Source organism: Periplaneta americana, chromosome 13, assembly GCF_040183065.1.
Source record: "Periplaneta americana isolate PAMFEO1 chromosome 13, P.americana_PAMFEO1_priV1, whole genome shotgun sequence".
In the NCBI taxonomy this organism is placed as follows: Eukaryota; Metazoa; Arthropoda; class Insecta; order Blattodea; family Blattidae; genus Periplaneta; species Periplaneta americana.
The window spans coordinates 84,366,290-84,381,295 of NC_091129.1; the positions used below are offsets into that span (position 1 = coordinate 84,366,290).

General features: G+C 35.1%; 2 protein-coding genes across 6 annotated transcripts in view; one reads left to right on the plus strand and one right to left on the minus strand.

Annotated features, from left to right (window-relative positions):
- LOC138712054 (neurotrimin-like) overlaps positions 1-15,006 on the minus strand; it is a 236,606-nt gene that overhangs the window by 90,729 nt on the left and 130,871 nt on the right. Inside the window, exon 4 of the mRNA XM_069843449.1 lies at positions 8,793-8,921. Coding sequence (XP_069699550.1) covers positions 8,793-8,921 — 129 coding nt within the window. The remainder of the gene's footprint in view (positions 1-8,792; positions 8,922-15,006) is intronic.
- Positions 8,813-15,006, plus strand: part of LOC138712053 (sodium-coupled monocarboxylate transporter 2-like) — a 156,194-nt gene continuing 150,000 nt past the window's right edge. For all 5 annotated transcript variants that reach the window (XM_069843444.1, XM_069843445.1, XM_069843446.1 and 2 more), the window contains exon 1: positions 8,813-8,946. The gene's annotated coding sequence lies outside the window, so the exon portion shown is untranslated. The remainder of the gene's footprint in view (positions 8,947-15,006) is intronic.

Below are 15,006 nucleotides of genomic sequence, written 5' to 3' on the forward strand. Positions count from 1 at the left end.
TTTATTGAAACTTATCCCAATACAGTGTCCCTTCAAGAAATGCTATAAAGAGACTAGGGATAAAATTTGAAGCCACAGATATGAAAAAATAATTCTCGAACACGATCAATTTTAACAGAGAAAATAAAGAATTCCGCACGAATCCGCACAAATTAGAGGAACTCCAGGGTAACACTGAGCATGAAATAAAAATAATCACAGTTCATGAGCTTAGGCAGTGAGTGAGAACATAATGTCACGATATCAAGCTTGTATATGAGTAGAAGCACGATACTTCTAACGTGTGCAGTAAGATAGGTTTCAAAATCCATTTCTGTTTCCGTCGCTGTAGACTGCATTTTACCGGCTGATGCTCGACCTTCGCCCTTGAGCCAGATCCCATGCTACGGTAGCCATATATATTAAGGACCCTGCAATATGGTTATTGAAGAATTTATATCAGATACCACATAAAAAGTTAACATTGTCAGTTTATTTGAATGAACTTTAGGTTTGGATTCCTCATAATATGTACAGAAGAAAAAATGGATATATCAACATGAGTCCGGAAGAACTTGATTTCTGAGTAGGGCTTGCAAGTTTTATCGTAGTCCACTCCATTACATTTGCGTGTTGGAATTATTATGATCAATCTTTTTACAATTCCTTAGATTAACTGTTGGAAATGTCCACCTTCTGCTGAATACGGGCCGCAGCTCGTCGTCTCATTGAGATCCGAAAATGCTTGGCCTACACGCTCACCAGATCTCAACCCAGTACACTTCTTTCTTTGGGGGAAGTCGTTGGTGTATTCGACTCCTGTGGACAATGATCGAACTATTCGTCAACTGACTCTGCAGGGCTGTCAAGGAAGCCCGAAAGCTGCTTAAAATATAAAAAATATAACTAGTTACGCTATGTTTTAAAAATAAATCAATAACTGTACAGTGTTTAAGAGTGTTATTTTATTCGGAGCGACATAAAGACGAACTATTTTTCTCTGATGTTACTTCATAATTTTTCCTAATTAAATAGCCTAACTTCAATTATTCGACGTTGTATGATAAATGGAATTACTAAAAAAAACAAAGATATGATAGCTTATCTGTGTTTTTGTATCTTTAAACATAAGTTCAATCAAAATTATACATTCTTACATACTTTTCGTAGAAAAATATAACTAAATCACAAGAATTAGTGTGTATGAATTAAGTATCGTATTTACTCGCGTAATAGACGCCATCGCTTAATGTACGCACCCCAAAATGTGAGTCATATTCAGGGTGGAAAAAATTCCCCACATAATGTATGCATTACATTACTGAAACCAGTACCGATAACGAATAAGGTAAGAATAGTGGTTAGTTTTAAATACTTTTTTTATCTTTAGATGAATTTTTATTGCTGAAAGAAATAATTACATAAATTTTGCTTTTTATTTGTACATGTCAATCTGATCATATATAATTTTTAAACAGTCCTAATCTGCTTTTGTATATTGTCTGCTAATTGTATAATTTAATTTAATTTAATTTATATATCTACCCGTATTGTAGTAGGCTATATATATATTTGTATATTTTGACGTCTATGATCTGTATTTGTGCCGAAAGACATTAAATTACCTAGTATGTACGATGCAGTGTTTCCTTCACAATATAAACATAGTTTCTACTTTATTTGAATTGATAGTTGCATAAACAACATCAGTCCAAAAAAGTAAATTTTACAGAAGAGACACAAAACAATTTTTCGTTTTTTGTGAAAGCATGGGTATCTTAAATTGGTGTAATATTAACATTTCATATTTGGCTACTTTAAGAAAAAAAAATGAGAATGATACTTTTCATTGCTATTTTTCTGAAATTTTTTAAATTTAATTTTCTGCGTTCATGTTGTTATTGCAAGATAGGAATTTTGAAGAAAATTGATATAAATGCATATTATCAATATGGTAACCAGACGTCCAGATTCAACCCGGCGAGGCAACTCTTTATTATCTTTGTCCGGATCTCCGGACTTTCTTTTGTCCAGATTTCAAAGAAATTGCACTTTAATGAGAAATGAACTACTTGATAATGTTATATTTATAACACGAAACTGATTTGTTTAAAGAAATAACATGATGTGAAAATCGCTTGCTTCAAAGTGCGGTTGAAAAAATGATTCGGCTTGTCTGCATAGGCTAATCTACGCGGTGAACTTCGTGATAGTTCAGGATTTTTCTTTCGAGCAATTCGTATACTTTGCTAAATTCGTCTAGCCTGCAGCAGTTACACTCCGCATAGCCATAATTTTAACCGAGTCTTACTCTTAGTTATATTTCTCCCTTACAGTTGACAGTAATGCTAAACTTGCACTGCTAGTTATTAGAATAAATGTTAAACTAAGATTAATCCGGTCCTGCAATTCAAATAGTGCTCTCTTTGCGTTATTCTCAAGCTGTTTACGGTTTACGTTTTTCTCGTTTTTACTGCGCTTTGTTTAACTTTAGTGAATTTAAAGCGTTCTTCCAGTACAACATAAAAATGACAAAAGGAAAGTGTGAAGTGCAGGACGAGGGGTTTGAGGAGGTGACAGTTCTAAAAAAAAAATGTCGTATTAGTAAAACCCATGTATTTTTTTACATTTTGAAAATGTGATGTTGATTGTTCAAACAAAGGTAGCTGCTGCCATCTCTCATTTGTTGCATAAATAACACGAGTCCAGGACTGATGCTCTTTATGCAAATAACATGAAAATGAGTGTGCAAGCTTCCCCGTTTGAAAAATAAGGACTCATATTATTTATGTATCAAGACATGCATATATTACATACGAATACTGTACAGCACTTAAGTTACCTCAATTTCGATAAAAATTGGACTCACGTTGTTTATCCAACAATCGATTTATTTGTAATCAGTTTTATATTATATTGTGCTACATTTTTTTATTAATTACATAAGTTACGCACTTTACCTTATTACTGCCAGAGCCATCTTCAGTTACAAGCCGGAGCATGGGTAGGTTTGGCAATGCTGAGTGGAGGCGGGCGGAGGCGAAATAAAGGCATGACGTTTGACGTTTTAGTGTTTGATTTCGTTGTCACATGTACATTTTCGACATTAATTGATACAAAACTAAGTGCATATGATCAAGAATCAGTGTATTGATGTACGTAATTTATTACAGAATCCGAAATGGTATTTTATTTGAGTTTCAGAATACCGAGTAAGTACTTGCATACACTCACTCATAACCAAAGAGAGCAGATGGGGTACGTCATCAGTGGACACAAGTTTACTATACCCAGAGCTTTGACTACGTCACGAGGTGGGGGAAGGGGTCTTACCTACAAGGTACAGTCATTGTACGCACAGAGCTCTCTGATGTTATACTGTATGTGCTGTCTCAGATAGTTCTTAATACCTGTGCATTTCCTGGCGTATTTGAATATCCTGTCTTCTTCATATTCTTCTTTATTGGTCCTTCTACACTATTTCCTGTATTTACTTTTTTCCTATCGCTGCCCTTCTAATTAGTTCTACTTGTGCTTACCGTAAGTGCAAAGCATTTATTTGCCTTTACATTACAACATAGTTCACGATATGCGGAAAAAAAGAAGCCTCGGCATGTACAATTGCAGCGATTTGTTGAGGAGTTCGGATCGCAGCACTTTTCCACGGATGGTGAAAAATTTACATGCAAGGTATGTAAAGTCGATCTACTGGGGAACAAGAGATACCATGTACAAAAACACTACAACTCTAAAAGACACAAGGAATGTTTTAAGTTCTTGAATTTGAAGAAAGTCGAAGCTATTCCCACGAGTTCAAATATGGAATGTGATTTTACCAAGACTTGGGCCACATGTTCATTATGGCAAATATTCCATTTAAAAAACTGAAACACCCATGTGTCAGATATTTTTGCAAAAAATATGCAGGTAGAACACTATCCCGACAATCTACTCTGCGTACGGGTTAGTTAGCAAGATGTCTTACGTGAAATTAGAGAAACGTTAAAAGATGAAAAATTGTGGGTATCTATAGACGAAACGACAAATATTGCAAACAGATCCGTTGCTAACATTATTGTTGGGGCACTTCAAACTGAAGGTGTGGCCAAATGTTTCTATTGACATCCGAAGAGCTAGAGAAAGTAAATCATGTTACCATTGCAGCTCTGTTTGAAAAATCAATGCGATTATTGTGGTCTGACGACTTGAAAGCAGAAAGCTTAATGAAGTATATTGTCGTGCACTGTAACAAATACAGTCACGAAGAAGAGCAAAGTAGTACAAAGTAAAATACTATGTTTTCTATGTTGTATTTATATACAATATAGACCTATTGTTCTTATGTAGCTACATTAATATAATGTAACACAGAACTATGTATGTTGTAATTAAATGTACAATATAAACGATAGGTTATTTAATATTATAAAGTGAATTACTGAATAGTAAAGATAATTTTCTGCAAGAACTGTACTCCAGTCGTCGTTATTGTAGCGACACGATGACATTCACCCCCTCCCTACCTTGCTCCCTAATACATTACGATATAGTGCATGTAGCAGTTAACTCAACGGTTTACGTACACCAAATGCTCTTTCTGCTCATAACATAAAAAATTAAAAGCATACATATTTTTTATTGATGGTACAAGGGAAAATAAATACTTAAAGAAATGTTACTTGTAGGGTAAACATTGGTAATTTCGTGGCAGTGGTTATTTCGTGATACTTTTTCTTTGCTCTTTTGTGAACTAACCAGTGGTGTTACGAGATCCAAATTTCCGCCAAGGGATTGCATATGTTGTCCAGTTTCCAGAAACATACAGCTAAGCTTTGTGTGACTATTGTAGTTTCTTCAGTGAGCTTTTATGTTTGGAGAGAGCAAGTGAGCGTCGACTTCTCAGGCATACAAATTTTGTGGATGTTTGTAATTACATTATATAGGCTTATTACTAAAGGTAAGCATATGATATTTGGTACAAAGATTTATTGTATCTTCATGAAATTTTAGGAAATGTTTTTGGAATTTTAGATACAGCTGTAGTCGCCATATAGGCTTAGCTTTAATGATAGAAATCTTAGCTGTTTGAGGCGAAATTTTGTTGAGCATTAAGTGTTACATTTTATACTATTTTAAAAATTGTATTACAATAGGAATTTTAGAAATCTGAAGACAAGATGTGATAAGAAAAAAGAAAACGGAGACGCAATGGGTTCAGTGTAGCTTCTGTTTGATTTGTTATCATGCTAAGTGTCAATGATAAGTGCTAGATGACTTACTTGCAAGAATTGTGACAGAAGATGGAACATGGCTCCACCATTTTGGACCGGAGACAGAGGCAGACAATGGAGTGGCATCATGGAAATTCACCAAAGAAATAGAAATTCAAAAGTACACCTTCGGCAGAAAACGTTATGGCTACTGTGTTTTTCGATTCAGAAGGACTGTTGCTTGTGGACATCATGCCACACGGAACCACTATTAATTCTAATGGGTATGTTTCAACTTTCAAGAAGCTTCAAGTTAGACTGAGTCGTATTCGACGACATCGGGAGAAGCAGGATGTTCTGCTATTGCACGACAACGCATAGCCATATGTCAGTCACAAGACCACAGACCAGATCAGAAAATTCGGATAGACAACACTGAAACATCCGCCTTACAGTCCTGAACTGGCATTGTGCGATTACCATCTCTTTGGTAAACTGAAGGATCCCTTCGCGGAACGAGGTTAGAAGATGACTCCCTTGTGCACGCTGCTAAAGAGTGGCCCAGACGTGTTGATCCAGACTTTTACCGCGCTGGTCTACAGGCCCTCGTTCCTAGGTTACGTAAGGCAGTTGAAAGGGACGGGGATTATGTGGAAAAGTGACATTTTGTTCCTTAAGGATGCATCTACATTCTGTGAAAATAGTAAAGCTGTAGGATAAAAATATAATTTTTAAGCAAACGTTATGGATTACTTTTGGAGTTACCCTAGTAATATAGGCTATAGTAAAGTCCGTAATAAAAGTGTTCACCCTTTCAGGGCAAAGAAAATCCCTTTTCAATTTCAATTTTTACTTTGATTTCATTCTTATTATGTGTTGATATGTATTTCTATGTTTTCTTGCTATGAATATTAGACGGAATTACTATGTTTGAAGTCTTGTAACAATAAGTGAGAATTTCATTTGACCTTCATGAATTATTCCACAATTATTCTACCTCTCACGAAATTATCAATGTAATATCACGAAATTACCAAGGTTATCACGAAATAACCAACCTTTCAGCTTAAGTTGTAAAAGTGGTTTTTGGCACATATTGAAGAACGTATCCAATCTTTTATGTCTCCAGATTTGTACAGCAAGTTATCGTCTTTTAGATGAAAAAATCGGAATAAGGATATATTTACACATTTGCATTTTAAATTAGTTTTCATGAAATTATCACGAAATTACCAATGTTTATCTACCCTACCAAAAATAAATAAAATAGCGACGTACTTTTGCAATACCCCATTTTAATCTATTAACCATTATGTGGGTTGTAAATTGACAATGTTATATCGCTTTATGTTGTTCCACCTCTGACGTGAAAGGTCTAGGATATCATATACATTTTAATTTCATATGATTATCTGTCGTGCTTTTCCATAAATATTTCAGATGCACAGTTTTACTTTGAACCTCGCCAGTCACCATAACAATACTGTTATCCTAAATTATTTGTTACAAATTTTCTAAAATATAATTTTAAATAGGCCAAGATCAAGTATAAAGATCTATGAAAAAATAAGGAAACATACTTTCAACATAATACGTAACAAAATATATCATTATCTATTAAATATGTGCCAATTAGCGTAAAGTCAGTGAATTTCAAATCCTGTAAATACGAAGTGAAAAGAAACATGTTTATAACTAATTTATTACAAAAGAAATAATATTAATAAACAAACCTTGAAAACTAACAAAGTGAGTATATGCATCTACAGATATAGACAGTTCTGACGTATAGCAGACATTCCGAATCTTCAACAAAACTGTAACATTTATGGGATCACAAAACAGCTGTTTACAATGAACTTAAAAATCAACGGCGTAACGTTATTGTTATAGGAGGCGAGACCTAACAATTTGGCTAGAATTTCTGATACACCATAAACCACAAGTAAGACTAAAAATGTAGTTTATACAATATTTAATATTTAGAAAAATCGTGCAATCATTTTGTCATTAATAATAACCGTCAAAATTGCCAAAGACTGCAGCCATATTTTCATTTATTGTCTTGCTTTTATCGCCAACACGCACTTAGTTCATAATACATCAACAATTAACGTTTGGTACTATGGCGAACATAATTCCATCGACACAAACTTAAATTGTAGCATTAATTTATATTGAAAATCGGCATTAGCGCAAACACATGTTCTAGATAGTAGGTCTCCGTTTGACAGTTAATTACAGTGTTGCCGACGTATGGCTCCGGCTTGTAACTGAAGAAGCGTTCGATATATTGATGCTCTCGAAGTCGCACAACAGATAATTTTCAATATTATTTGAATGTCCGATGCCGGAACCACCTGTGATTATCACACACATAAAATTATTACAAATTGAGCTCTGCCTGTTATGCAACAAGTTCCTTATCTTCTATTGGCGATATAAAAATTCTTAACATGGCACACTTCGTGAACTTTCGACCTGTAATGTTTTGCTTTACAAAAAGAAGTTTTAAAAATAATGACTGGTGTGAATGAAAGGACATCTTGTAAGAAGACTTTACAGCAGTTAGAGATATTGCTCTTAACTAATGAGTACTTTCTTACTCTGATAGTTTTTATATGCTAAAAAGTGACATATTTATACTAAACATTCATAATTTTCTTACTCTGATAGTTTTTATATGCTAAAAAAGTGACATATTTATACTAAACATTCATAATTTTCATAAAAGACACAAATCATATCTCCAGCTCCCTTCTGTTAGTTATAAGCTGTTGCAGGGAAGGTGTTCACTATTCATTTCTTACGGTTTTCAATGTGCTGCCTAATTATCTTAAAGCTTTGTTGGACCAAGAATTAAGAATTTGATATGCAATTGAACCAATATCTTCACTGTGTACATTTGTAAGTTGAAAGGTTAGTGGTTTTCCTTAGTGTCCACATTTACCATGTAAATACCTCATACAATATGAATATAAAAGCAATGAAAGTACTATTAAAAACTAAGAACTATCGTTAAACAAATGTGTACCGTACTAACATAAATTAAATCTTTTCCCTTAATTTGAAATAAGAACAGCCTTTCACTGTCAACACACAACAGCAAAATGGTGGAATATCATGTCACTCGTAAATGTCAGCGGACATTTCATTTCTATATGGTAAGCAAATGCACGCTACAGTAGTGCACTACCGAAATCAGGTGTCGTTAACAAGATTTAATAGGGTGTCGTTAAAGATATGCATGGCGTTATGTGTCTCAGGGACCTTATATGAAAACTGAAATGCTGGTAAAAATCTATGGAATACAATAAATAAAATGAAAATGATAAAATAAAGAAGATAGAACATAGACTGATATGACAGAACCTCCCTAGTTGAACTTTCATTTTCTAAGAATGTCCGGAATATCTGATAGAATATCTCCCTTTCAATTGTGAAACTATTCTAAATGTAACGTAATAAGGTCACTGCGAAATATTTAGTTTCACAATAGAAGCAATAAAGGGAGTATAGCCTTCTTAACATTCATAAATTAAGTACGATAAACTGACGCTTGAGAAACTATGGATAAACGTTGCATCAGCTTGCGATACGTACAGTGGACGATGAGCATGATCCTCTTGCTGACGGTGGGCGGGACACCGTTGGAGGCGATGCACAGATACGCGCCCATGTGTAGACGGTTAACTCTGGTGATGTTGAAGACAGGCCCTTCCACGCTGGCCGCTGCCATGAAAATACAACAGAGTTTGTAAGTACAACACGCATGAGGTTATAAGAAAGTATTTGAATATTTTAATAGGGTGAAGAAGACAGTTCTTGGCAATGTTGCGGATATTACAACGGAAATTATTTTGGAAAAAAGAAAATACAGGTATTATGTTGTTGCGTGTTTTAAGTTTCTATTAAAATTACAAATGCTTTTTATTTATTGTGCCTACTTCAGTTTCATACACACTAATAATATTATCTTAGTCTAATTTGCATTAAAATTATAAAGTATGAAATACGCAGTTACTTGATCCATGTTAAAGATATTGGAAATTTCTTATATACTTTTTGGCAGGGCATAATTTTAAAGTTGATTGAACAATTATAAGAGGCTAAACGATCGTTCATTCACTTTTAGAAAAATCAGTGTCATAGTTACTAATATAGAAACATAAATTGCATACAAAACTATCGGAATCGTCTTCATCTGAGAAGCGAAATCGACGATTTTTTGTTCAAAATGCTCAATGAAACAATTCGTCATATATAGAACATTTTAATGTCTTCTTGTTGGGTTTCTCCTTTCTTGCACAACTATAACAATGGCCTTGTTTAATTTTCACGGAGGAGACTTCTGCTTCTCACCAACATCGTTGACTACAGGATTCAGATATTGAGCTGTAAGCCTATATTTTTTTAATACCAGCTCATGTTCCTTTATTTTCGACAGCAGTGTACTATTCGAGTGCTAATACAACATATTAGGTATTTTAACATTAGACATACAAGTTCTGGCATGTCAATACTACTTGTGTCAATAAATTAACTTTAATCCACAATATTATTGACATGACTGCTGCTTATAAACGGCTAGGTACTTACAATGATTCGCGTACTTTTCCCCCATCCATATATCCTAATCAGTGGCGGCTCCTGCGCATTTCTTAAGAGGAGGAAAGAAGGTAACAGGACGAAATGACACCTTCTTGAATGAAACATGCTACAAATTAGCCAACATGCATACATGTAAGACCGGGTAGTGTTGGGGTTGGCCTTCTCTTCTATATAGCAATAATCTGTTCTTGTAAACTGAGTATCCTAAATTTTCGAAAATATATCATGTTTTCATTTCCATTCATTGTTAAATAATTGCACAAATTAACAATTACAAGGAAATTCACCTCACAGCATTTTTCGAGCGCACTACATCACACGTATTGGAAGAGACTATAGCTACTAAGACGTAATCGGAACCGCGGAAATGGGAATGGGAAATAATCTGAGGAAAGCGAGAACACTGCACCCATCCACGTAGTCTGTGTTGCCACATGTACATTTTACAAGTTCAGTATCACATGCTTTTAAAGAATATCAGTTCTTGTAAAGTCATACTACCATTATTGTTCAAAGTTGCCGGTGGCCAATCTTTTATGTTAAAAATAATGTAGTTTGGAGTATCTACTTTCAATTTAAAATATATTTGTACAAAACTGACAATTTGGCTGTTGCCCTGTCTAGTACACAATGAATGGAAGTTAATTTCAGGGGCCAAAAAGATCTGCGATACTAACGTAGAACTACTTCCTCTTTGTTTTATATAAACCCGACTTTAACTTTCAAATATCCTTGAAAGTTTCAAACCATGAATAGTAGCCTATATAAAGTGCAATGAATAATATTTTTGATTTATAATTAAAAAAAAAAAAAGTTTATATGGTGTCTTTCATAGCGTTGCGTTAAAACTGTTTTTATTGTGCCTCCTCCTAGATGTGTTATAGTCTCGTTGAATGCATGATCGTTAGATGGCAGCGATAGCGAGCTTGCTGCACGACCAGTCAGTTTCTATTTCCCGCCCATGCGCTGATTCAGAGGAGGATCTCCTCCCTCTCCGTTCATTTACTCGCTTTAAAATTCTGCTTCTTTCTCTGGCCGCTAGTGCGCTGTTGTCTATGTGTGCTAACTGCAGTAAAGGAGGAATGTATTGGCTTTCCTCCACACAAACAATCTCGCATCTTTCTCACAGTTTTCTAGCAGCACATGAGCGCGCGTCGTTTAAAACTCGATCAACCGAGGTTTTCTTATAGCTGTGAACTTAAAAATTATCGAATCTCCTTTGAATTTCAAGGTACATATTTTATTCGGTATTTACTTTCAAAAGAAGAAAAATGTGAGGAGGACGTTCCTCCCTTCCCTCCCCCGAGGAACCGCCACTGATCCTAATGTTAAACTTTCCTAATAGCATATTTGCCTAATTAATTTTTATCATGTTGGTAATTATCAATAAGCAGGTAATAATTTATTTGTATTTTGTGTAATAGCCGTCTATATCCTTATCAAGTATAATATAGTTATTAAATACTATAGTACATTTAAAAGTTGTCGCGTATTTTGGAGTGACCCGGTTTAACGTGTTTATTGAACCAAATATTAGCGTTGTTTTTTGGATTTTTAATTTTGTGTTTGTAAATGTGTTATATATAATGTCAGGTGAAGAATAAAATGCGTGCAGTTCTGCGTTGTGTAATTTTCTCTATTTTCCTATAACTTCATTCCTCTTAGCCAATAATGTTTTCCTAAGCTCCTTATTCTCTAACACACTTTGTCTCTGAAAATCTGGCTTTCAGGTAGAAGCTCCCTGTGAAGCAGGCTTGAATAATTTCAAGAGAAAAACTGTTGCGGGGCCGGGTATCGATTGGGAAGAATTGTGACGGTGTCGTGTATAGTTCCGGGGTAGCTGAGTCGGTAGAGCATTCGTGCGCTAAGCGAAGGATTCCGGGATCGCTACCCGGCCCCGGAACAATTTTTCCTTTGAAATTATTCACACTTTGTCTCTGTTTCTCTCTCAAAGTGAGAGTGAGAACTGAATTGACAAAATTACTAGCCGCTAGAAGTGAGGTTTTAACTTTAAGCCTATACAAATCTCCACTGGAAGTACAATTAATTTAAAATTAATTAGAGATTCTATAGTTAATGAACCCTTCAGAGCACAAGGGAATCAAGTTCACTTTTGGTCAATTGGCAGATATTTCCTCTGTACATATCTTAGTTGAGGGTACTTTCACAGCATAAAAGAGTCATGTCCTCATAATCTTTGCAATGTTGCAGATGTTTAAAATCACACTCACCTTAAATGGGTAATTAACTATACATAAAAGACTTTAAGTCTAATTTTCTGAAAATTTTATTTTTGTGACTTGATTCCCTTGTGCTCTGAGCGCCCCAAATATCCGATACTAGCCTAATATCCTCTACTTTCTTGTAGTAATTTGTACACCCATGAGAATGATTTCGTAACGACCTCGCTTCATTTGAGCAATGAAGCCAAAGTTAGAGAAATTTCAGACGTACAAGAAACTGAACGGTACAAAACCTCTTGTCTAAATATCTACCTTGGGGTACAATAATCCTCCAAAGTAGAGATGGAATATCTCCACCCGCAAACACGCAGTTCATTTCCACAAAAACTTGCTGGCATGGAATCCGCTTTCAAATCCTCGCCATCAGCGAGGAAATCTCTCGAGCTCAATTGACAAAATATTGTTAGAAACTAATTCAGTGCTGGGTTTCCAAATGCTTGTTTTTGTTCACTGGAACATTAACACGATCTGAAACTTTGTAGAGACCGTCTTCAGAAGGCAAACAGCGTTACGTTTGATACATAAACAAATCTCTTAAGAGATAACCGAAATTCGAGAGGTAAGAAATACGATAGAGTTCACACTAACTTTATTTTGACGTTTAAAGAGCCGTGATTTCTTGTTTGCTACTAATGTCATAATTTATTACTGTGCCATCGCCTCTTAAAAATCTTTCCTAGACCTTTTTAGCCAACAGTTATTCATAAGTATTTTCTGATGCATGTTAACTTTTCTTCCTTCGTCTACAACTTTCGTCCATTCATTCTTTCCCACGAATGTTCTTGAACGGTTAATGCATTTCCTTTATTTAATTACTTATAATTGCATGACCATTAGGAAATACAGCCTAGTAGAAAGAAGAAAACAGGCAAAATTGAAATTCTTACCGGATTTAGTTGAGACGTATAGAGATAGCTAATTATTTCAATGAAAGACGTAAACTTAGGAATAAAAAGAGAGATTAATCGAAGGAAAAACTGAATGAGATAGAAACAAATAGAAAGAATAAAAACACTTGAGATTTATATAGGATGTTTCCGACGTGGTGTTACAAACTTTGAGGGATGATAGCGAAGGGCACATGTATCAATTTGAGATAAGGAACCCTGGTCCGGAAATGACTGAGTCGAAAGTTATAAGCAAAAATAGTTGTGTGGAAATGGAAATATAATTTGGCACCACGTGCCCTCCTTCCCTTAACCTTTGGAACAGTCGTGGAAAAATGGTATGGGCCGGATGTCTCCTACGTGGGTACTTGTATCGATACAATCTGTGAGCTTGTCTGCTGTTCCCATTGGCTCATCCGTATTCGAAAATCAGGTCTGCTTATTCCGCTCCCGTGTACTCCTCCATTTTACTAGGACTGATCAACTGGACACTGCAACTTGTACACACACACACTGCTGTCTACAGACGTGAATTCAGGACCGACCATGTCCGTTACACATTACGCTATCTGCATTGCTTTGGTGTAGTTTCCTGTCCCCATCCCTCAGACAGCGCACTGAATGGAATACTGTAATTAGACAACGTAAACAACGTCAGATGAATACAGTATGTGTAAGATGTACAGATAAATGCATATAAATAACGTGTACAGAGGAATAAAAAAAATATGTCATTTCCACAGAACTATTTTTGCTTGTAACTTTCGACTCGGTCATTTCCGGACCAGGGTTCCTTATCTCAAGTTGATACATGTGCCCTTTGCCATCATCCCTGAAAGTTTGTAACACCACCTCGGAAACATCCTGTATAAGGATATAAAGGAATTTAAGAACGAATATCAGGCAAGGGTAAACGTGATCAAGGAATAGAATGGTGACTTGTTTGCAGATCTCAGTCCTGAACAGATGGAAAAACTATTTTGGACAACTACTAAATGTACATAGGCCAAACTGAAATGATCAAGATGAAATTGAAATAGAAACTGCTGAGCCATTTATACCCGAACCCACACTCTCTGAAGTCGAAATTTCGATAGGAAATGTAAAAAAATACAAATCTCCAGATAGGCCTATCGACCAAATACCAGGAGAATTAATGTGAGAGTGTGGAAACGCATTATTTAGCGAAATGACCTAAATTAGGTTTTACGTGGATTAGAGGTTATGTAGGTGGCTTACATTAAACCGTGGGTGCCCATACACTGCTAGGAGAGGGGAGGGTAGAATGACCTCCTCCTACTCACTGCAAGAGAATTACTCGTTCATGCACGCTATATGTTTAAAAACGTCCACACTAATTCCTTTGTTTCAGAGCTGCAATGTCATTCTTGATGTATGAAAAGACAATAATAGCCAATATACATTGTGTTTGTGTTTTAAATTTAGCTTAACCTTCTTGGTTTGACTTTTATGACATTATATACCTTTAATAATATTTGTTTCGAAAGAAGAAGTGAAGAATCCCAGAAGATAAACTAAGTGATTGTCACTGAACATGCTACGATATTCATAATTCATGAAGTTCAGTTTTGAAAATGTTTGTTCGTCCAGGGCAAGAGAAATATAGCTAAGTTACTGTTTTCATTTTTTCCTGTAATTTGCTTATTTTGCGAAATACTTACAGGTTTAAATGTATCTACTGAATTAGGGTATACTTCCTCAGCTGCTATTATGAAGCGGTCTTTGATAAATTCTGTTTCATTATGCCCGGTTTCTGGAAAGACAGTTATCTGTACATACATAGTTATCTATGGTTTAACGTGCTTATATGTTTAAAATGAGTTTCCGAAATAACAGTTATCGTCACCTTTAAAATAAAATTATCTGTGCTTCAGCTGGTAACTATAGCTACCTCGGTCTGTAGTTACCTGGCTGTTAGTACTGATTCGAACAAATACCTACATGCGGCATTATTGAATTAGTTACGTAAATTATAATAACCGATATTAAATAATAATATAGATTACGATAAATTAATTTACTATATTATCGGTATAGTTTTAAAAATTTTGCGTT